General features: G+C 39.3%; 1 protein-coding gene across 2 annotated transcripts; it reads left to right on the top strand.

The window, feature by feature from the left end:
- Positions 1-1,660: 1,660 nt before the first annotated feature.
- Positions 1,661-23,523, top strand: LOC144194771 (RNA polymerase II elongation factor ELL-like). Of its 2 annotated transcripts, XM_077714062.1 has the most exons (12): positions 6,930-7,152; positions 7,376-7,423; positions 15,905-16,032; positions 16,652-16,815; positions 18,036-18,274; positions 19,178-19,302; positions 19,477-19,585; positions 19,743-20,190; positions 21,011-21,062; positions 21,655-21,826; positions 21,913-21,957; positions 22,048-23,523. In XM_077714062.1, the coding sequence occupies exons 1-12, from the start codon at positions 7,003-7,005 to the stop codon at positions 22,156-22,158; spliced, it is 1,791 nt and encodes a 596-aa protein (XP_077570188.1). In that variant the 5' UTR covers positions 6,930-7,002; the 3' UTR covers positions 22,159-23,523. The 2 variants fall into 2 exon arrangements, with proteins under 2 accessions (XP_077570189.1, XP_077570188.1); XM_077714063.1 differs by lacking the exons at positions 6,930-7,152; positions 7,376-7,423 and adding an exon at positions 1,661-1,827.
- The last annotated feature ends 62 nt before the right edge of the window (positions 23,524-23,585 follow it).

The raw sequence follows: 23,585 nt of genomic DNA, 5'->3' as shown, positions 1-23,585 counted from the left end.
GCGCTATGCACTTCTATATCTCATTCCACTTTGGTCATCCATCACGCCGCCATTGTACTGCCTGCTGTCCTCTGTGATTGATGGGAACACTGATGCCATCCACTTTGCCCCCCCCCCTCCCCCCAGCATACACTGTTTGTCAGGAGCCAGGGAAATGTTGTTTTTTGTGGAATACTAGATGTCAAGAATTTGAAGATTTTTAAGGAGCGCCCCAGGTGGCAAAATAGAAAAAAAATATGTTTCTATCTATTCTGTACTCAGAGATTACTAAATTGTACAGACAGATTACCAAAGTGTGGGTATGGAATGATAAACTGTATCACCAGATTACCAAACGGTGTGTAGGGATGACTAAACTGAGATCAATTTAGTCATGTATGTGCAAAGATTAGTAAAATATGTTTCTCTACCCTAAACTCTGTAGATTTTCCTTGTTGGATTAGGCAGTAAATGGGATTATGTTCGTACTAGTGTCAATAAGAATTTGTGAGACTGAATTTTATTCATCCTTTTTTTCCAATTTAAATGGATGAACAACTGAATTTGGGTTATTTTTGAAAATTCTGAATCTGTGAGTAATCGACAAGTAGTTGCCAAGAATTGCTTATTTGATATTTAACACCAGTCTTTGTTTTTGCATCCCTAATTATGTATTATGTAACACAGTGAATCACCAGATCTATGTTCTCATCATTTTGTAAACAAAGTACCCCACACATTGTGATGAGAAGAATCAAAAGTGAGCTAATGGGTTAACGGAATCTAGGTGGCGATAGTGATTTGTTAAACTTTTTGTGGCATGCAATGTGATCATCCACTCTAGTTCCACCTTTTTAAGATGTGGAATAAGTAGACACGTGAGCATCATTTCTCCTGTTGTGCAGATGTTGCACCGCTCGACCTCTTGTCTTGGCTTCAATTTCCCATACACAACTGCAAGGGTTCAAACCTGATATTAAAAAAAAAGTCAGAAAAGCACTACATTGTATATATTTTCTAATTCTAATAGATCTCATTAGTTTATTTCCAATTGTATTGGGCTCCACATTGTTGATCCTCACATGAAAGCAAAGATTTTTCCCGTTTCAGTCAGGATTCTTTGTGATGTAACTAAAACAAGCCTGCGATGTTCCAACAATTACTTTGAACTCAGATCATTTTTTTAAGCATTATCTGAGCCCAAAGTCCCATCATGCCAATTTTGAAATGTATCTTCCACCCAAGTGAAATATCTCAGACTGTAATCAAATGTTATCTTTCATATAAAAGCAGTCATGGGATGAGAAAATGAAGGTTTTTTCTCTTTTCATTGTGTGCTAAAATTACACCAGACACAGCCCTTCCACTGGCCTTCCTCTCTGACAAGAGCGAAATGAACGAGTATATCACGTCTTCTCCAAATGCAACAGGCTTATGTCAAAAAAGCCTTGCCGTGGGTACCGCGTTATGAAAGGCAAATAACGACCACAGATGAAAGCAATGATAGAAAATGGCCAAGAGTGCTTCACCAAGTCATTACAAAAGTAAAATTAAATCTCGACATTGTCCAGACCACATGTCCAAATTGGTTATCACGGTAACGACCATTTCTCGTGTCCAGAGTAGACAGAATGCCTGATTTCGAGTTCATAACATAAAATGGATTTTTCAAAAATAAGAGTCTTAGGTTTCTCCTGCTAACAGATGTTAAATTTTTTTTCCATTGGTGTTCTCTTTTTGCGTCTCCAGGTTGCCTGTGTGAATGAACTCCCTGTCTCCTGGCTGGCTTGCCATGTTTACTTGGCTGTCCCTGCCAAAGAAGTTCAGCGTGTAAATCTTTCTGGACGTGTGAGTACAAACTGCCAATGTCACAATTCAACCTGATTGTAAGAGCCTGGTCATTATTTGTAACGATGCACAAGTAGGACAGCGTCCTTGTCGTAACGAGGCCAACCCTAGATTTGTTAAGGCACTTTTTATAACGATGAAATGAAGTGAGCTATAATTAGCACGCAAAGAGTCGTTGAATTTGCAAATTTGCATCCGATGTGTTTCGCACAATTATCGACCGCCTGGCAATGATGCCAGTGAAAATACAATCCATCTATCTATATGTACGTACAGTATGTGGGGCTTCATGCGTGCTTTGCATTTCACAGGTGCTTGGTAATGAAATCCATTCTTGTTATTGGCCCAGCAGTTTATGGGAAATGGGTGAGCAGTGGCCCACCTTAATAAGGCAGTGCCAGCCCCTTAAAACAGGCTAATAGTAAACCCATTTGCCCAATCCATTTCAATTGGGATGGGTGGCATTGAGGGATCATTTTTTCAGTGTTTAAATTGCCAAAAATTGTCACATGGTTAAGATTACCACGAACGTTTTTTTTTTTTTTTGGATGCAAGGTTTTAGTTTCCTCCAAAAGTGTGAAATCAAACTGGTTATATGCATCAACAAAAAAATTAATTGCTTTTAATGCAAACCTACCTGAAGTGATAGATGAAACTTTGGGGTGTGCAATAATAATGTGCAATATCTTAGACTGTGCAAAATTTTAGAATTACGTTGCCCGGACGTGACTTTTTAAATTGATCATTTATATTTTTACTGAAGCAGGCACTTTCTGGAGTACCAACACTAGTTTTGTTATACGCAGCTGTTGTATAATGACATTATAAAGGCTTTTGATTTGATGATTTGATTTGAAAAAGGCAAAATGTTCAGAAATGACATGCTTTGTGTCAAACAAGTAGCCTCGCTCATGGCTTGTTTTGCTTTAGGTTTTATTTTTATAATTGATTTATTTTTGTGGGTGACCACTACTAAATACATTGGCAAAAGCAACCTGAAAACATAACTATGTAATACTTCCTTAATGCAAATCGGTATATAGACCATCAAATACTCCTGACTATAAGTACTATCCATGAAAGGGGAGTCTCCTCCATGGCAACAGGTCTCCGAGTCCTCCATGGCAGCACACAAGGGAAGTCCTCTCCCATCTGGAGTTGATGAAGCACAGAAGACTAGATGGGCGCATTTAATTCCCTCTTGGCTTGGTCGGAGGACTAAAAAACTATCCTTAGCGACTTTGCCATCAGAGGATACAGTGGAGACAAATATTGTGAAGGACAGAATTAGAAGTTAGGAGTCTCCTCCGAGTCCGAATGCTTATTCAGCCATTGCGATGAAGATTAGCGCAATTAGCAAAGATTTCTTTTCCGATGAGCAGCACACGCTGAAGCTGTTGTCCTGCCCTTTGAACAAAAACTGGATTGTGTAGATAATCTAGCATCCACTAAATGGTCATCAAAGTGTTCAGCGAGGGTGCCGTCACGGTGTCGCATGGACTCCAATCACCTGTCTTGAATAGGATGACGTCTGTGGGGCAAATGAGTCATGGGAGCCACCGAAGCCCCCCTCCAGTCACAAATGTGACGGCTCCAGTCATGCGGCGGAAGAATAGGCATCTAGTGAGAGGTAATAAATTCACAGATAAGATGAGGTGTAGCCCTTTTGTGAGATCTTCTCTTCCTGTGTGCGCTTTCACACGTGATTACCCGCTTGTGACGGACAACCCTAATCAGGCTTTAAAAGCCAATGCATCACTCGCCAGCTTTGTTGAATAATTGCGACTTCACTTCAGCACTAATGTATAGTGTTGCACCGATACCATTTTTATGATCCAGATACTAATTACTCCTTTATTAATTACTCGCTAATACCATATTTTTAAAACCTCTGGTTTTAAATGATTTCTTTCATGTATTTACTACTTTTTCAATGTGTTATCACACATAATACTTGTATTAGGTCCACAGTTGGTGAAAATATGTATGTGCTAATACTTATGCTAGCAGAAGATACAAGTACGCTAGCCTGCTTTTTACAGTTTTTCCTTCTAAAAAACGTAGGTTTTTCGTAAAACTTGAAATCCTTCCTGGAATTACTGCTTAACAATTAAAGCATAGCCCCATATGTCGAAAATATGACTGCTTCATGAACACATTTGACCTTAACCAGAATTAAAACTCTTCTCGTCCTCTTCAGTTGTGTTTGGCATTGGCGACCATTTTTGGTTAAGACGACTAGCGCTTGGAAACTAGATTTCAAAGATTACATATTGTGCAGCATTGGCATACAATGCCTTCATTTTAAAGTAGAGATTCAGACTCTGAACCTCTGACTGCAAGGCAGATGCGCTAACAACTAGGGCTTTAGGTGTATTCTTTAAGGAGTACTGTAAAAGTCAGTCTTGGCATAATGTCAATGTCACAAGCACTTCCTGGTCTCTGGGTAGAAACGCTTGAGTCGTCTGGTGTCTGGTGACTTTTATGGGATCGCTCTGTCACAGTGTGTCGCTGCGCTTTCAAATGGACACGGATTCCTGGTCCCAATTTAATAGATCCTCCATTCATTGTTGTCTACAGTGTGATGTTCCTAGACGGCACGTGCCGCAAACGAAAGGCAACTGGAATTATTAGACAAGCCAAGCTGAACATAGTATATTTTTTGCAGTTGTGCTAGAACTGATATGCTCTTGTTTGACCCTTTTTGTGTTTATGTGTGGAGTGATACATAAAACCTGTTGTCAGTGTTAAAGTGGCACCTGTAAAGCTAGCTCAGTAAAGCGCCACGCACCTGGGTCTGTTTCCTCACTCCTCAGTGTTCTTTCATATCTTGAATTCTACTAATAGTAACTACAATAAAATAATGTTTTTAGCTATACTCATTCACTTAAACCACATGTGTCAAAGTAGCGGCCCGGGGGCCATATCTGGCCCGCCACATCATTTTGTGCGGCCCGAGAAAGTAAATGATGAGTGCTGAATTTCTGTTTTAGGATCAAATTAAATTGATAGATATAGATGTATGTTACATTTCCTGATTTTCCCCCCTTTTAAATCAATAATTGTCATTTTTAATCAATTTTTCTGTGTTTTTAGTTCAAAAATCATTTTGTAAAATCTAGAACTATATCTTAAAAAAAGCTCAATTAAACATTATTTTAGATCTATAGAAAACTGAATATTCAAGGATTTTAATCCAGTTCTAAAAAATCTAAATATATCTAAAATGGTCCGGCCTACTTAACTTTTGTATTACCACCAAAAAAGGCCACTCACAAAACATGTAACATTATTTTTAAACAGACTAGCTAGTGAATAATCTACTGCCAAGATGCCTTGCGACTGACACGTAGCCTTGAAATTCTTTCACTTTGCACCGTAAAACCTTGGCTTTCTCGCGACTACAGCGTTTTAAAACATTTTTATGAACCCGTTATCTTGGTGATCTCTCGTGAAAGTGGATTTTAAAGTGACCGAAGAGAGGCACTTTCTATGTGAATGTAGGCAGTTTTATAAGGAAGGGAGAGACTATCCTTTGTGAATAATGTCAACTCAGGTGTGGTGCCCTGTTCCCGAGGGGGATCACCAGGTTTAAGGCACTTCCCACGAAGCAGATGGCAAAGTGCAGACAATGAATGGATGAGACAGATGAGCCAGGCACATGGAGTAGGAGGTCAGGGAGATTTTAATTACACCTTTTTAATCAATCAGGCGTGAGGCGTTTAGTTTTTTTTAACCCTGCTCTCACAATCAATGCATATTCATCACTGGAGTAAACCTAAGATATGTCATTGATATTTGTCAATAATGGAGATGTTAGCTACTTAGTGTCCTCATGAAGAAGACGTTTTTGAGACCTCGCTCTGGGCACTCTTAAAAAAAGTGGCTCAAATCTTTCTAGCAACTCAAAAATGGCAAACTAGACCAAATCTTACTGTATTTTAATATATTTTCAAAGTGTATACGTATAGTCACTCTTGGTGTATTGGTAGATTTGCTTGTCTTGGGCTGTCAAATCTCAGATTTTATTATGATTATATTTTAATTGATGTTATTGACTTTACTGAGAACCATATAATCATTTTTTTAACTTAGAAATGGTTGTGGTGTAATTGCAGAAGGTGCAAAGCGTTTTAATGAACAAAGTTTTGCATGCATGTGCAGTGGATGATGTTTTGTCCAATCTGCTCTGGCTCCTTTAACCCATAGTAACCTCCTCCTCCTCCTCCTGTTACGTGCTTTCATTCACAGCAGCTTAAGAAATTAGCTAAATGGGCTTATGCTTGTCAGATTCACCTGCTTTGGCTACTGCCACTGTTCCTTTTGCACTTTCTCCCTGGCTTTTGGCTCACTCATATTTTAGGCCGGTGACATAGTGTAATATAACACACAAGTCTTTTTGTTTTATTTATTTATTGATCAAATAAGTGGCAAGATTTGAATGACTATTGAAGTAGTGTTTTATTTTTAATGGCTCCTTTTTGGACATTGTGTTGACTGAGTCTTACCAATGAGACACTGGAGGAGTGTTTGACAAAATGACAATAACTAAAGCTATTAACACCTCAGCGTAATCTTTTCTGGTGCAGATTATAGGACTGACCCACTTTGGGGTACTGTTAGGTTTACCAACAGTAAAGTGGTTAGTGTGTTGGCCTCACAATTCTGTTCTAGGTTTGAATCCAGGTCAGTCTATGCGGAGTTTGCATGGGTTTTCTCTGGGTACTCTGGTTTTAAAAAAGGTGCATGCTTGGTTGGTTGGACTCTCTAAATTGCCCTTATGTATGACTCTGGGCATGTTTGTCAGTCTCATCGTGCCCTGTGATTGGCTGGCCACCAATTGAGGGTGTCCCTGAAGTCATCTGGGATAGGCTCCAGTACCCCCCCTGCGACCCTTGTGAGGATGAGTGGTTCAGAAAATAAATGAAAGAACTTACCTTCAACTGTTTCATACTTTTGGATCTAATGAATACGCGAGCACAATTAGCCCAGCGGCTGGAAGTCATGCAGATAAAAGAAGGCAAGAAGTCAAGCGCTTGCGAAATTGGGTGTCGTCATCATGGCCCCGCCCACTTTGTGACGTCGCCTGACGTCAGCCGCTCGGAGCGTCTCGAGAAGCCAAGGCAGCTTTTTATTATCGGTGAGCCGACTCCGATCAGGGTTGGACAGCCGGCGATGGCATCGCTTGGCCCGGACCGCCGTTATGGGCTGTCGTGCGGGAAAAGCAACCTCAGCAATCACAAAAACGGACCCAACAGGACGCTTCATCACGTCAAACTCACCGACACCGCCATTCGAGCTTTGGAGGCTTACCAGAACCTCAAGGTACCTGTGTCGCGTCCCGACCGAACCACTTGGAAACTTGTTCAAACTTGGTTTCCTGACTCAATCTTCACTCACGTTTCAATCGCATTCTCCTGTGCTATTGTTGATGTATCGTTTGCTAGAATTGCCTGCTTAAATTTAGCTTAAAAATGCCAAATGACAGACTAGGTTTAAGCACACGCACTCATCTAAAAATGCGTATTTTTCCCCTCTTCCACCGCAGGCTAATTTACCAAATGAGCCGTCAATTTGTTTCGAGGGGAATCAAGGGGTGAGTACATGCTTATTTTCCATTTAAATGATCGCAATTGTCATTAAATTCCTCTGTGGTTTAGGAGGTTAAGTATCTCGGGTTTTTGGTGTGCATATATAACTTTTTTTCTTGATCAATTTGAATGGGTCCTCTATTACAATACAAAAAGAATGGAATGACCCATTTGTCACTAAGCAAAAATTTAGAATCAATTACTATTTATAATAAATGAATACTACATCACTTTCACACGTGATTTCTTAATAAAACCTACAATCCCAAATGACATTACAATACAAAAGATGGTTTCTTAAAATGTTTAAGTATGCAATTTGCCAATTTCTTAGACCTCATATAATTAAAACACTTGTACAAATAAACACTTATGTTATTGTGCACAGGTATGTACACATGCTAATGAGTATTAATGACATAACATGAAAAGTAGACTAATTAGCGATACTCACATTTGGTTGGCTAAATTAATCCCAACATTTATCTAAAGTCTGCTTATTACACATAAGGAAAATGAAAATTTGTAATTTATGCACATTATAAAGATCTTGTCTTTTAGAAAAATGTCAGTTCATGCTAATTTCTGGGTTTTTTTCTGCTTTTGTACATCATTTTTATGAAGAAATTCCCACAATACTTTAAAAACCTGGTGGGCTTCCAAGCATTTTTGTTTGTTTCAACCACGAGTCAATTATTGTTGAAGAATATGCAAAAAAAATAATAGATGCTGCCTTACCCATCAGAAGAAAATGTGTTCAGTTGCAATTTGAAATCGGATTTTAGTCACTTTCCTCCATGATTTTGCTGTGAGAGTCGATTATTCTCCTATGTGCTTTTATGATCCATAACATGGCCTCACGCTTCCAGCACATAAAGGCTTACAGGTCACTGGGTCAGGCTGGGGACCGTGAAGCGACAGCGGGTGGTGCGAGGGACACTTTCACATGCAGAGTCAAGAGTGGAATCAGAAGCATTCATTTGGCAAATGACGTAAACTGGCTCGCTTTTCATGCCGTAACTTAATCCCGTTCACATTTGTTGATGCTAAGTTAGGAACCTTTTTTTTTAACACCAATATTATCCAAAATCTACAGCAACCGGCACCAGATGATATCTCTGTGTAATATTGTCAGAAATGGCTAGCGACCACTATGACCCTTGGGAATATTTTACTTTTCAGTCCATGCTAATTGCACAGACTGGTGGGAAATAGCTACAGATTGCAACTTTCCTGTCGAGACAAGACCTGTAACTTTGTTTTGCCTGCCAAGGCTAACAAAGTGAGAAACGTTGGAGCAGGTGTTGCTGTTTTCACGTCTGTGAATATTACTATACGTTTTAATAGCAGTGTGTCTATCATTAAAATTTTCTTCAGCAAACTTTTAGGATTGAACAACCTTTTTAGATAGCTCATTAATGTATTGGCGGCCTTTGATGGCACTCAATGTCCAATCCATTTTGATCATTCGCTGTCAATCCTCCCAGTCTAGGGCAGTGTATCCCAACCTTTTTTGAGCCGAGGCACACTTTTTGCATTGAAAAAAATCTCAAGGGACACCACCATCTGAAAATCTTTGTCGCCTATATTTATAATAGTTATTCTCATCGAAGTTTTATCAGCAGAAATCGCATCAGAAATTATTCCAAAATCTAATTTTTCACAATGACCTAATGTCACGAAAATTTAGCCTGTGGACCCTGAACAACTTCCGGTTTGAGTGCTGCAAATAAACAAGTAAAGCTATTGATCGCATCATTTTATGATTTTTCTCTAAATATTACTTAAATCTCCTAATATTCCGCAAAAAAAATTGTGCTCACACAGACTTTACGTCGGCAAAAGTTGATGCCCTAGAAACCAGACAACCTCCGTTTCGGCTTAGAGAAAAATAAGCAACAAAATTACTGTTTCACAACTTGAATGAAATAATAGTATAATCTACAATTTAACGTTCGTCATATTTTGATTTGAACCTTGCAATAGTTCCATTTTAATCTCCTTATATTCATATTAATGTTTCTCTCTCAATATCACATTGTATGACTTCTTGCAATTTCCCACGGCACACCTGACCATCGCTCACGGCACACTAGTGTGCCGCGGCACAGTGGTTGGGAAACACTGGTCTAGGGTATACAAGGACAACCATTCACACTTACACCTATATTTAGAGTGTCCAATCAGCCTACCATGCATGTCTTTGGAATGTGGGAGGAAACCGGAGTACCCGGAAGAAACCCACACAGGCCAGGGGAGAGCATGCAAACTCCACATAGATGAACCGACCGGGATTTGAACCCAGCAAAATTCTCCTATATTCATTGTGCTGTGATAGTTTGTCATGTTTCGAAACATTTGTACCACCGTGACTGATTAAGGTATGCACACAGCAAATTGAACAAAAAGCAAAAGTTACTCCTATGTCACAACTGAGAATATTACTTTTGCCGTACTACTTGTTTTTTTTTTTTTGCTATTAGTATCCAAAAGGTTGGTTCAAAATTTCCTGTGGAATGCTGATTTCAGTTTTATTGGCATTTTAATTTTACTTATTTTCCTACCAATTTCTTAATGTCACTTAGTAACTGGGACATAGTCCTTATTATACGTCTTCCAGGACCTTCAACGTTCTGCTGGACTTCTTTCCCATTGGGGACCTGTCAAATTTATCCCATCACATTCCATTCTTCGCTCTTCTAGTGATAGCTTTCTAAACAGTCATTTACCAAATGAATGTTTAGAGCTAATTATAGGACTTTCTTAAAGCCGGACGACATCAGCTTTCTCTGTATTGTCGTCTCCCTCATATTAGTAGAGTAGTTAACAAACAGTATATGTTTTTGCTGTCTTTCGGAAGCAATATTGGTCAAAATGCAACCTGTTGTACTGCATTTTTATATGTGCTCCAGTTAAAAAGAGCCATTCAACTTTTCATTTTGTCTTAGTGTGTTTGCATCTTGTTTTTGTGCTAAAGGCATGATTTATTCATGTCCCGCACCCCCGGCCTATTGTGCAGTGGTCTTTAGCCAGCAAGACCGGTCAAAATCCCCCGAGGGGGACACACTGTGTGTGTGTGTGTGGTGCGCGTCGTGCATGTGCACGCACATCCTTGCCTCTTTATTTGAATAACAAGGAGACGGGGTATGCGGCCTGTGTTTTGTCACCCACAATGAATTGACTTCCCTTGTACTAATACATTACAGTCAGTCCAGATGTAATGTGCTCTACCCTCAAGCGGAGTTTAAATGATACAAAAAAAAGCCCCGCTGTGCATTTAATGGAGCTGAAACTGACACGAGAAAAACACATTTTTCAAGAAAGTTGTGCAACTTGGGGACAATGTTTCATTTTCCATGGTTGGTGATTACTGGAAGTGCTGAGTAAGATATGTAGCATGAAGTAAAACACCAACAAACTAAATTGAGAGGAAAGTTCAAATGTTACGTTTGTTTTATTTAATGCAGTCTTTCAATATGTCGTAATGACGCTGATGGACATTTTTTGACATCTGGCAGCCAATAGCTTAACCTTGACTGCAAACAAAACAAAATGTCACTTTTAAGATGTGCAGTGATAGAGGGAGAACAAACAAAGTGTACTTTTAGGAAGTGGAATCCTTTTTAGTCCATGTAAACATCTCATTATTGTGCATATGATACTAGCCAATCAAATGTGAGTATCTCAAATTGTCCGCTCATCTTTGTGATATCATTAATGCTTATCAAATGCACCTGTGTTCCAGTCTATTAACATTAATCTCCGTGGGTATGACTGACGTCACAGTTAACCATTATTTTTATTTCATCCATTATCAGGGATCTAAAAACATTTTGATTTTCATATTTAGCGTTATTCACACAAAATAAAAAAATAAAAAAAATCACAAGCCTTCATTGTCATCATACACAGCTGCATATAACAAAATTGGTGGTTCTATTCCTCATAGTGCGTTTTCCCACTTAAAAAAAAAAAACATAAATACTAATATAAAAGTATAAAAAGTCACATCCCGGCTAGGTAAATTCTAAAATATCTAAGACTCTTTAATGCCAGTCACTTTTGTTAAGTAATCTGAGCCAACTAAGTAATTTAGAATACAATTTTAGTTAGTGCTCACTATGGTGGTGAGCTTTGGACTTATCCCAACATTTTCAAAAACAGAGATATTATGAGTAATATCCAGTGGTGTTCAATATTTATGCCGACAAATTTTAGATTTTTGGACAATTTGCCACTGACATGGTTGAAAAAAGACTTTACTCTTTGATGAACCGGTTCATCTCGGCTTACATGAACTGTGTCCAATCTAATTCCTTCATGTGAAAGTCCACGGTAGAAATTTATGCGAAATAAAATGGCACTTGTTTCTCCACTGCACACATGCGTCAAGAGTATGCGTAGCCTTGCTTTGGGGCTGTGCGGGGAGGGGGTGACCCACAATTTGTTGAAGTCGACAGAGTGGCCTCGAGCACCTGTCAGAAACAAATTCTTCTTGGCATCACTTTTGGGAAAATCTCAAGGATGCAATCTGACTTCCTCTTCTTCCCTTCAAGCATTGAGGCTTGTGGGGCTGTTTTGCTACAAAATTGCAAATGGGTGGTGATTACAAGCTCAGTCTTGATTACATGCACTGTCTCCCACTGGAGGCAGACGCATTAATCACCTAGCATGTGAATTTCACCACGCGACAGAGTGTGGACCCAGCCGGCTCAAGCGTTATCAAAAAGTCAATAATAAGATAGAGATAAATGATAACAGATGCAAAACTAGGTCACTTTGGTTTAAAGGACTTGACTGGATTCACTGGTAAATGTCAGTATTGAAAAGAATGCAATCGATATGCTTACGTTGTAGATATATGGCTATTGATCTTGTATATCTCAATGTTGCACCTGGACCTTGATGATGAATAATCAAAATTCTCACATCATATCCAATTTTAACGCCTTTTTTTTAGATCAAATCATGTTACATCCGAATTAAATTGAAGTGAAATAGTTATTGCTTTAAAGATATTGTCTTTGTATCCAATTGCAACCAATGTATCTAGCTAGATACATTTTGCATTGGTTTCATGCTAAGCTGTCCCGATGCAGATTTTTTATTTTTTATTACTTCTGATTTGACTAGAATGTTGGATCGCGACCACTAGATTGAAACCGATCTTGTGACCAAATCCGATACAATCCAATACCTAAAAATTGCGATATTGGACGTCAATACCGAGTACCAGATCGGGACATCAATACTTAATGTCAAAGATTTCCAATTTAAGCAGCAACTCTGTATACTGATATGCATGATGGGTAATTGCTTTTCGAGTGACCCAATCTAGCGCTTGCGTTCAGTTGTAGCAGTGTAGTTTTGACAATAACGATTCTAATTGTTCAAGAAAGAGCATAGTGATTTTTTTCCCCTATCCATTCGCTGGATTGCTTATCCACATCATTTTCTTGAGTATGCCGAAACCTATCCCAATGGATTTTTGGCAGGATCAAATCAACACAATTGGCATACAGTGTTCTTGGTAAACCTCTCGCCCTTTGTTTGGAATGAAAGCCCGAGTTTATTTGACAGCATCAAGGATGAGGAGGCAGCCAGACGGTCTCACTTGCACATGTTTGCGTGTGTCATAGATAGCCCATCCTTGGCCTTGCTCTGAGTGGCAGAAATGCTGATTACGCTAGAGTGTGAGGAGCTGGAGATCAGCCTCCTGTTGCTCAAACTGGATTAACATAGTCACACATGGCTTGTGAGCATTTTGAATCCAGCCAAGGGTGGTTTGCCTCCCGCTGTTAACGGACAGCGGTGGTGGCGACAGGTTTGTCTGGCAATCGCTTCTTGTCCTCCCCTCCTCCTCTTGTCAAACCAGAGAGGCGAGGCGAGGCCGTGCCATGGCTCTTGCAGCCCAGGAGGCCGCAACAAAAGAGGGCCTGTTTTCAGAAGGCCATTACTCAGGCTGCAGAGGATATGGAAACAATAGGCTGCATGAGTTCTACACCCCGACGCCACATTCAGCCAACAGCTCGCAGGAAACATAAGCCCCGTGCACCGACAGCAGTCTCTCACAGTTTTTGTTCCATCAACTTTGCAGTTTGATAACCTCAGGAACAGCTTTTTCCTGTCTAGCTTTTATGAAGACTTGATTCAGAGTGAAACTGATGCTCATCTAGCACACGTTTTCTTTTCACTAACCACGAAAGCACTTTTTTTCAAGAAATAAGTAAATAATTCAAAGTGTGGTGCGATTGGCGAGAAACAGAGCTATCAAAAAGATAAGGAATGTCGTAAGTGTGGAAGCATTTGACTTTTTCCACTTTCACTATTGCTGCGTTATTGTTGAAAGGCTTTTGTGTTTCGAACATTTTGTTTTGTTCTTACGGATTGAATCCTTGTGTGGCAATGAATGCTTTCCAAGTACAAACAATACTTTTCCAAGTAACCTTTTCACACTCGTACTGCAACTGTCAACTAAAGTTAAACCAACTATGACAGGGGTGTCAGACTCGGGTTGGTTCGCGAGCCGCAATATTATTATCATATCCATTTTAGATATAATAATTTAGATGTTTTTTTAATAAATGGATTAAAAGCCCTGAATAGTTTTTGATAGATCTAAAATAATGTTTATTTTAGCTTTTTTTTAAATAAATTTTTATATTTTCCAAAATGATTTTTGAACTAAAACACAGAAAATATTGATAAAAAATTATTGATTTAAAAGGGGAAAAATTTGGAAATTTAATATACATCTATACTATAAATTATAATTTGATCCAAAAACAGAAAGTTGGCACTCGTGATTTACTTTCCCGGGCCACACAAAATGATGCGGCGACGGGCCAGATTTGGCCCCCGGGCCGCCACTTTGACACATTTGACTCATAGCAAACTATCAGAATAGCTTAGCATTATAGGATATGGTCTTTGAGGAACTACTGTACTTGGATGATGAATTAAACTACACATGGTATTCTGTCTACCTGTTATTGATGCTCATGCAACATTGGGAACTCGGCGAAGGGTGAAGATTAGCTGTGCTTTTTTCGTAGTGCTTGGCAAAGTGGAACAAGTGTGTTATAAGAGACTTTTTTTCACCACACGAAACAGTTATGCAAGTCCTGTAATCCTGACCATTGATGAATTGATTTCTCAGAAATACTCAATGAGTTCCACACCTTGCCAATCTTGTCTTCTGATTGTACCATCGTTCTGAAATTTCTTTGGCTAAATATTACGATAGTCTAATCTTACTAGAGTTGTCATTGTAAAGAAGGTCTGATGATTCACTCCGCGAGGGTCTCTTTATGCTCTTCTCACTGACAAAAGCACGCCCATTTCAAATAAATCATGTATAGCCATGTGCTCCTAGTTAGCTTGAAAGCTGGCTTTTTAACAAGACCAGAAAGGTTTTATAGCTGCATGGCCATCGAAACACTGTCCTGCAGCCCCAGTCTTGTGAAATGGCTTTTTTTCCCTATTTTTTTTACCCCACATCGTGTAGTCATGTTGTTGCTTTAAGTACCACACAGTCAGTTTCTTACTTGGAAATGAATTTCCTGGAAATGTAGGGAAGAATTGTAACTAATTGACTGCCATTGTCGGTGATAGACGTCCATTCCATGTGAACTGAGTCCCCTCCCAGGTCAATTGGATTGGATGACTATCGTTGCTCCTGCTAGTGGATAAATTGAGATAGAATGTGGACAATCTTTAGGTCACCAATGTCTCTAGCAAATCCTTCCAAATTGTTTAAAAGTGCTAGCTCAACGGAAAGTCTATCACTGATGTGAATTTAACCGTCCTGCAATTTAAAAAGATTTCTAACCACTCTTACAACAAATCAGGGATTAACCAACACAAGCTTAACAAGTCTATTGAAGAGTTAAATAGTACACCGTCCCATTAGTGTTATGTCACATGCTTAAAATAAGCTACCTGTTTAGTTTTAGCCAAGTGATATGTAACTTTCATCCGAGTCAAAATGACTATAAAGTTGTACGAGTGCACATTGTTTAAAGCTTGCGAGTAAAGACTTGTCCAGGGAGCTAAAACAACAAAGTGAACCTCTTATTTTTTTTTACTCATTCATTTTTTGTACCGCTTATCCTCACAAGGGGGCGACACCCTGAATCGGTGACAAGCCAATCGCAGGCCGAAATGAGACAAACAACCAATCACTCATAGCTAGGGGCAAATTAGTGTTCAACCAGCCTAACATGCATGTTTTGCGGATGTGGGAGGAAACCGGAGTACCCAGAGAAAACCCACACAAGCCCGGGGATAACAAGCAAACGCCACAGGGCTGAACCTGAGATTGAACCCGCAATCGCAGAACTGTCAATCTGGCATGCTAACCTTGTGGAGGTGCCTGTTGTTTTATAATTTCGAAATGCTGAGTCGTCTTATGTTTACATTGTGATGCTGTAGTAAAGACAGTCTCGACCTTATCACCGACATTGTTCTTTTCTTTCCCTTCATAGTACATCAAGCTGCCAGCTCCCACAGTGGAGTCACCCAATGCATTTCGGATTTTTTCTTTCTACTTATCCAGCGACCCCAAAGACCAGCCTCAAGCAAGTTTCGACTGCATCCATCAATATGTATCGAGGTAGGACGTCATATTGCACCGCTTATTACATTTTCTTTGATTATTAGCTCGGGCCGTCTGCTATCGTCTTTGCAGGACAGCTATCTTAAAGCAGCTCTGTTTCCAGGCCTGTGCTTGTATTATTCTAACAGGCTAAGTGACAGGAAAAAGAACAAACAACTTTATCGTTTCTGGAAGGGAGAACATTGAATTTCCACAGGTTTTATTTGAGCTGGTCCCAAAAGTGAGGTATTTCCAAAAGAAAGGCTTGAAAGTCTGCGGTCGTGCATACAACTGAAGCAGAACAGGTCTTTTTGTACTCAACTCGTGACTTTTGTCCTAGAAAAGTTTAGCAAAGCAGCTGTTTAGATACAAATTTGATGGTGCCAAACTAGGTTTTCAGCGGGGCTGGATCTTGCTTTGAAGCTTTTTTCTTTTTTTACTATGTCGCATCCTCGGTTATATCCATTCTAGGACATAATATAAACTAAGTAACCCCCACCGCAAACCACACAGCGTTGAGTCCTTGGTGGTCTGCCGCTGTGACGTCATTCAGTGGACTTTGTCTTCTCAGGGTTGACGGCTCAAGGCTCCTCTGCTCATCATTTTGTTTTTTTTCGTTGTAATTTTGGTTCTGCAGTGACGGCCGCGAGCAGCTGCAAGGTCAAGGAGTCATCCAGGACAAGATCACTGTGTGCGCCACAGAGGATTCCTACCAGATGACACGTGAAAGGGTGTCTCAGGTGGAGAAGGACAGCTGGAGTCGCTCTGCTATTGAGATCAAACCTGGATCCACACATCCGAGTAAGTACCCACCTCTGAAATCTTATCGGTTTAAGCTCCAAGATCTTCTAAATCTGCTCCTTTCGGTGAAATTAATCGCGTTTTAACCTGCGATAACATTTCTATTGTTTGATATGACGTTGCAAATTATGGGAATAATCTTCAGGTATAAATCAAGTGTGCCTCGTTGACACTGGCAAGCTTCTTCTATTTTATTTCTTCAGTGCGTAGAGCATTTGCGCAATATTGTTCCCTGGCAGGATTGTTGGACCCCCCTTCGTCAGTCAGACTCTTGTTGAAATTCAAAATACTTTGGACCAGATTTAGGCTTTGCCAGTTGGGAAACAGGTCAGTTCATTTAAGGGGAAGAATAACATATTTAGCTTTCAACATTCTGTTTTGCTGTTGAAATGAAGACCCCCCAATGTGACCTTCAAATTTCAGGTTAATATGTAATCAGATAAGCTATAAGCAAAGTTGATGCCCTGGCCATTGCTCACGGCACAATGGTTTGGAAACACTAGACTACAATTGGTATTATTTCAGTTGAAGACCTAAATCAGACCTCATTTCATGATCAAGTCTTGTTGTTTTTGTAAATTTGCCTACTGGATGGTTACAATTTTTTTTGATTAAATACTAGTGTTTCACTGACACCGATAATAACAATGCTATTGGTACTGATATGATACTAAAATGATGTCATCAAGGAAGAAAAATCGTGGTAATGCTGCGAGTTAAATCCAGTTTCCATCCACTGGTCGCCCTACCCAAGATGGCCGCCAGCTACACACGTATCTGAAAAAAATGAGCATATGATGATATATGAGGAAAATTATTATATTTAGTATCGGTACCGTATCAACATCAACCAACCACGCAGTTTAGTGTTTAATTTCTAAAATCTAATCTAATTTGTGACATTTGAACGGAAATTCTAAAAGTCACAAATCTTATAATACCTCAAACCTCTTGCATTTTTAGATACAATAGAAGCTAAGTTAGCCAAGCCAGCTAAGACAAATCAACTTGAATTTTATTTTATATATTATTCTTAAAATTGAACGATCTCTTTTGTCCAACTGGATTGAGCGACCAGGCTACTCATGTTACAACGACTTTGTTTTTCAAGGTGGACGGAAAACTGTCGGCGTCATGTCAGTGTGACCCTCTGTCAAAAAAAAGCTCATTCCAGTTGATCCCCTGGTGATTAATCAAGCTTGTCTGTATTGTGCGCACAGGTAAAAGTGTCAAGTTTCATAAGAGGGCGCCCATTGTGTCTGCGTCAGACGGCGGCTTTTGCAAAGCGCCCAGCCGGTGGAGCGGCAGTTTGTCCACGGCCCACCACAAGCCCCTCAGGGAGCGCCTCATTCACCTGTTGGCTATCAAGTCCTACAGAAAGCCAGAGCTTCTGCTGTGGCTGGAGAGAGAGCGGCTTGGTGCCAGGGACAAAGCAGAACTCTGCGCCATATTGGAGGAGGTATGGCCTAGCGCACGTTATATCAGGGGTAGAGAACCTATGGCCCGGGAGCCACATATGGCTCTTTTGATGGATGCATATGGCTCTATGCTAACAGTTGAGGTAAACTATGGAAATTCCTGGTGAGAAAGTGCAGGAATAGGAGTGTTACATTGTTATTATGGCATTGACACTACCTCCAGTGCCTTATAATCATATATTTTTTTCCATTGCACTCTTCTGTATGGATATTTTCATTGATACTCATTGATTAACAACATCGTAACAATGTTGTCAAAAGAATTCTGAGACTTTTTGTACTTTTGTGACTAAAAAAGGCACTTTTTTCATATATGTCACTCAAGGATTAACAGTTAAAAAATATGAATTGTTTATGGCTCTTTCCATCAAAAAGGTTCCTGACCCGTGCGCTATATTGTACTAGCCGAACAGCCAAAAATCCAATATGAAAATGAATACATGGAATAATTACATGTATTTAAATCTCAGTCAGACTGTGATAGAAATAACTAACATGAACACGCTTAAATAAAATACTAATCGCAATTAAGACAGAGTGAAGAGACCTGATTAGAAAATATGGCGTTTAATACGTGTTTTTTTTCCGCCGTCTTGTGTTTGTGTGTAATTGTCGTAATGCTGCACTTATCTTTGCAGATGTGTTTGTTTTGGGCTCGGGACACTCTGTCTACTTCCCTCAAAAGATAATAAACCGCAGACAGAGCGTCTCACCCCATTAGCTAAAGTTTTAATTCTCTGTGATGAAGAAGAAAAGAAAATCCACAAAATGCTGTCATTAGAATGAGTGCAATAATCGTAAAACCTGCATAGAATGACACGAAAAATTTAGACATTTATGTTTACTTTTATAAAATCTGAAACAAGCTGTATCTTGTATTTCAGACAGCTAAATTCAACCCCAAAGACAGCAGCTACCTCCTGAAAGATGATTTCTACAAGTATGTACAGAAGGACTGGCCCGGCTACAACGAAGAGGAGCGACAGCTCGTTAGTAGGTTGTTGTCGAGGTGTGTTTGATTGACGGCCATTAAATCTCTGCTATTGTAATACTCCGTGACACCTATCGTGTTGGTCGGGTGGTCAAAGGGCTTGGCCACATTACGAGGTCTTCACTTTTCCTTTATCTTTTTCAGTGTGCCTCTTCTGGCTGTCCATTCTTCATCTTTTCCTTCTGTTCTCAGGAAGTTGCAGCCTCATGTGAAGGGCCATTCAAAGAATCCTCAAGCCTCAGCAGAGAAGTCGTTTGAGGACACAACATTACAGCACAGTCTGGCAAAGAACCCCATTGTGGTAAGCAAAGACTGTTTTTTTGCTGTGTAAATTTGATTTGATCTCAGTCAGAACACTATCTGTATCATTTCTCCCCCTGAATGACTGTTTTTGGTGTGTAAATTTGATTTGATCTTAGTCAGAACACTATCTGAATCATGTCTTCCCGATCTTCCAGAAACGTCCGGTTTCTGCAGACTGTCTCCAAGCTCAATCTGCAAAAAGGCAAAGGCAAAGTGATCACACAACACGAGAGCAACCAACCAGGAATGGACTTTTAAACAAAAAGGGAACATCCACAATTCCATCTCCTAGTTTGCCCCCAAAGCCAGAATTCCAGAGAACTGATAACCCTATTGGGAGCTGTCATGGAAGCTACCAAGGCGACTCTCTTCTCAAAGCCTCAAATAACTCCGACGTATCTGAGACTGACCGACACGGAACCACCAAAGCTATGAGCCACGAGGCACCTCAGCCCCAGTCGGAATGTGCTCAGCAGCAGCAGCAGCGGAAGAAAAAGTTCAAAAAGCACAAAGACAAAGAGCGGGAACGGTTAAAAGAACGCCAAGACAAAAGATGGTCAGGGGACAGTCCGGATCTCAAACCTGATCTGCACAAACTTGGAAGTAAGCCTAAACACTCCTTTTTAAAACAATTTTTTAAAACTCACTTTGTGACTAGAACATACCTTTTTTCACACTACAATTCAATTTAATTCAATTTGCTCAACTAAACACCGAAAAAACATATATAGGTCGCACCTTAGTGGAATAGAAATGAATGTGTTAGAAACTTACTTTTGTAGTGGTTCTTAAACCAAGCCAAGACCACCCCCTAGCGGATAGTTGTGGGAAATGTTTACTCAATTTTTGGCAAGTCTACTCCATTCAAAATGATTCCTTTTAATATATTTTGGCCTTGAGAATTGGTAACAGCTCCAGCCAAACTATGAAAAAGTGCAATTAATATATAAAAGATACTCTATGTTCTAATAGGTCCACCACAAAATAGCTTTTTAACCACACCATTGACACCCCTAATCAACACAGGTAGCCTTATTTTTTGCATATGAACAGTATAATCTCATAAGAATGGGTGTGTTAGTAGCCGTAAACTCTCTCTCTCTCTCTCTCTCTCTCTCTCTCTCTCTCTCTCTCTCTCTCTCTCTCTCTCTCTCTTTCTCTTTCTTTCTCTCTCTCTTTCTCTCTCTCTTTCTCTGTCTCTTTCTCTCTCTTTCTCTCTCTCAGGAGTGCTTATCCTACCTGTTATGTTCTTGACTCGGTCAATAACAGCTCTTTAGTTTCCCTAGGTGACACCTCCCCAATGTCTGCAGCCTTAAGTTCATCTTTCTGGCTCCATGTGGACTTTTATTTAAGTGTCTTGTTCTTTATTACTTTTAAACCCCATGTTAATGTGTTTATCTGTTGTTGTTTTTTTTTTTCATAGATTGCGACATCATTAATGACATGGACTCAGTCGAGAAGCCGGATTATGTATGGTAAGTGTATATATCTTGTTTTTGTGAATTGATAGTCATTTTTTTTAACAATTAAAGGAAAGCTGTATTGTGCCCACAAGCATTGTCAAAGAAATTGAATAAATTAGAGTTGCTTTTATTTGTGGAAATGTGGTGTTTTTAAAACAGTATAGATAAAGATGCTACAATTATTTTCCATGTTTCATAAAATAATGGAGCACTCTTATTTATTGTTTCACATGAGTACAAAAAAGATGTCAACATTTGTATCTTTTTGTTTGAATTCAGCCCAAACTAAACAACTATGCCACCAGGCACCTCTTTTGTCTCAATTTTTAAATACGAAAAAGTATTGCCTTCTTAGGTATTTTAGATTTAAACACTCATCAACTCATAAATCTGTCAATTCAAAGAATTCCTACATTATTACTATGTGTCAAGGAATTGAGATGCCGAGTACTTAAACATGTTTTGGAATGAATTGGTGCATATTGCGTCAATAAGTGGAATTGAAGGGAACCACAAATTGTAATTGTAACCGGCTGCATTGCATCTAAGTGCGATTTGATGTTTCATCTTAATCTTTCTGTGTGTTTGTATGATGTATTTGCAGCATGTATGTCAGGATCACAAGCGTAGAGCAACGTCAGCAATACCAGGAGGATTTCAGCGCCGAGTATGACGAGTACAAAGATTTGCACACCCGAATCGCCGCCGTCACTCGTATGTTTGTTCAGCTCGGGTGCAAAATCAGGAGCATGGCGCCTGGCACCAAAGAACACAAGGTGCGTCCTCCTACCAGTGTTTATTATCAAGCCCATTAAGAGTCAAACTATATTAATTGGTTTTAAATATGTTCAACTTCATTTAGGTCATGGAAGACCAAATTTTGGAAAAATACAAAAAGTATCGAAAGGTAAGAGACTTTGTGTAGGATTCATATTTACAGTATAGCTTTATTCGTCCCCCGTTGATTTCTTTTGGTTTGTTTCTCGATTTTCCGCAGAAATTTCCCGATTACCAAGAAGAGAAGAAACGTTGTGAATATCTACACCAAAAACTTTCATTCATCAAGCAGCTTATTGTGGACTACGACGTGTCTGGTACCTCCTCGTAGCATCAGTTCTCCCTTGGTGTAACAAGGACAATTCCATGGACGATATCTGGTCCAAGATTTATTTTTTAGAACTTTTTTTTAATAGTCAAACAAGGGAAACAAACTACAAAATTGTCAAAGTACATCCACCCCGATTATTTAAAGCCATTTTAACTCAGGATCAAAAAAGTGCATAGTAGTAATTCAAAAATTGACGCTTAAGACCTTTAACCCTTTATCGACCAACTGTTCAGTAATTTTAAACAAAATAGCCTTTTTTTGCCCTTCTAATGATGACTGTTATGCTAAAAATCTATTCAATTAAAATGAATAACAACAGAAATACTCTAGTTACGGCCCCAAATAGTAACCCTGAAGTTTTTCTCCCCATAATACTTTACTCATTGCATTCCATTGAGCAATAGATGTCAAATTTCATTTAAAATATGAGGACTGGCCTCAATGCTCATCTTTCAGCGCCATTGACGACACCATTCGTCCCTCCTATTCAAAATGGATTGGACGTCTAGTGCTCTCAAGTGCAATTAATGAGTTAAATAAGCGCTCTCTAAAAACTGGGGAAAATGTGCATGAAAGGGTTCATGGAAAACAAAAGGGAATGGTTAAAATTCTGAATCTGCATCAGCATTGCCTCCTTCAAAATGTTCCAAGAAAGCCTTGTGGTCGCTACTTAGCTAGTGCCTCTTTTCTCTTCTTTTATTCTCTTATGGAGAGGTACGTATACTGTATTCGTGAAGTTGTACGACCTATAGGAGTTTATGCTCAATTTCTTTAAAAAGTCCCTGGAGATGCAATTGTGTTTTAATCAGGGTTGGTGAACAAATTTCCTGGTTTGTCAATGTGCTCCTAAATTCTTTTATGAGCATGTGTATTCACTGTTTTTGTGGAAGAGTCCTTTTTAGAGTTTTATCTGTTTTTTAAATTGCACAGCAGGTACTCAAAGGCCACACCTGAACTCGAGTATTTAAGTATATAACTTTTCACTTGCTTACATAATTGGCTACTGGCGAAATAAATTGATTAACCATATTTAAGTGTTTTTCTGGGAGCTGCCCATTGGATTTTTTTTTTTTTTAGCAGGCCTTCCGTCCTCTACTGCAGATTAAGGTCACATGACATTTCACTTTATGTAACTCAGTGTTTAGTTCTTTCATTTGAAGAAATCATCTTCTTTCATTCAGATTTAAGAAATTTTTCACTACTAAAACACAAAAGGGACTTGAGGACATGATGGGGGTGACTGTTTTAAATCATGTCTTTTATTTACTGTCAATCCAAATATTTGATTCATTTTAATGCAGACAAGTACTGAAATTATGATGCCATATTGGTAAATGAAAGCATGTATTTGTCAAATAATGTTAATTTTGCACTCTTTATTGTCTCCTGGGAGTTTGTTTTGACATGCGAAATAGTTGAATACACTT

This window comes from Stigmatopora nigra, chromosome 3 (assembly GCF_051989575.1).
Source record: "Stigmatopora nigra isolate UIUO_SnigA chromosome 3, RoL_Snig_1.1, whole genome shotgun sequence".
NCBI lineage: Eukaryota > Metazoa > Chordata > Actinopteri > Syngnathiformes > Syngnathidae > Stigmatopora > Stigmatopora nigra.
This window is presented reverse-complemented; position numbering and strand designations above follow the sequence as displayed.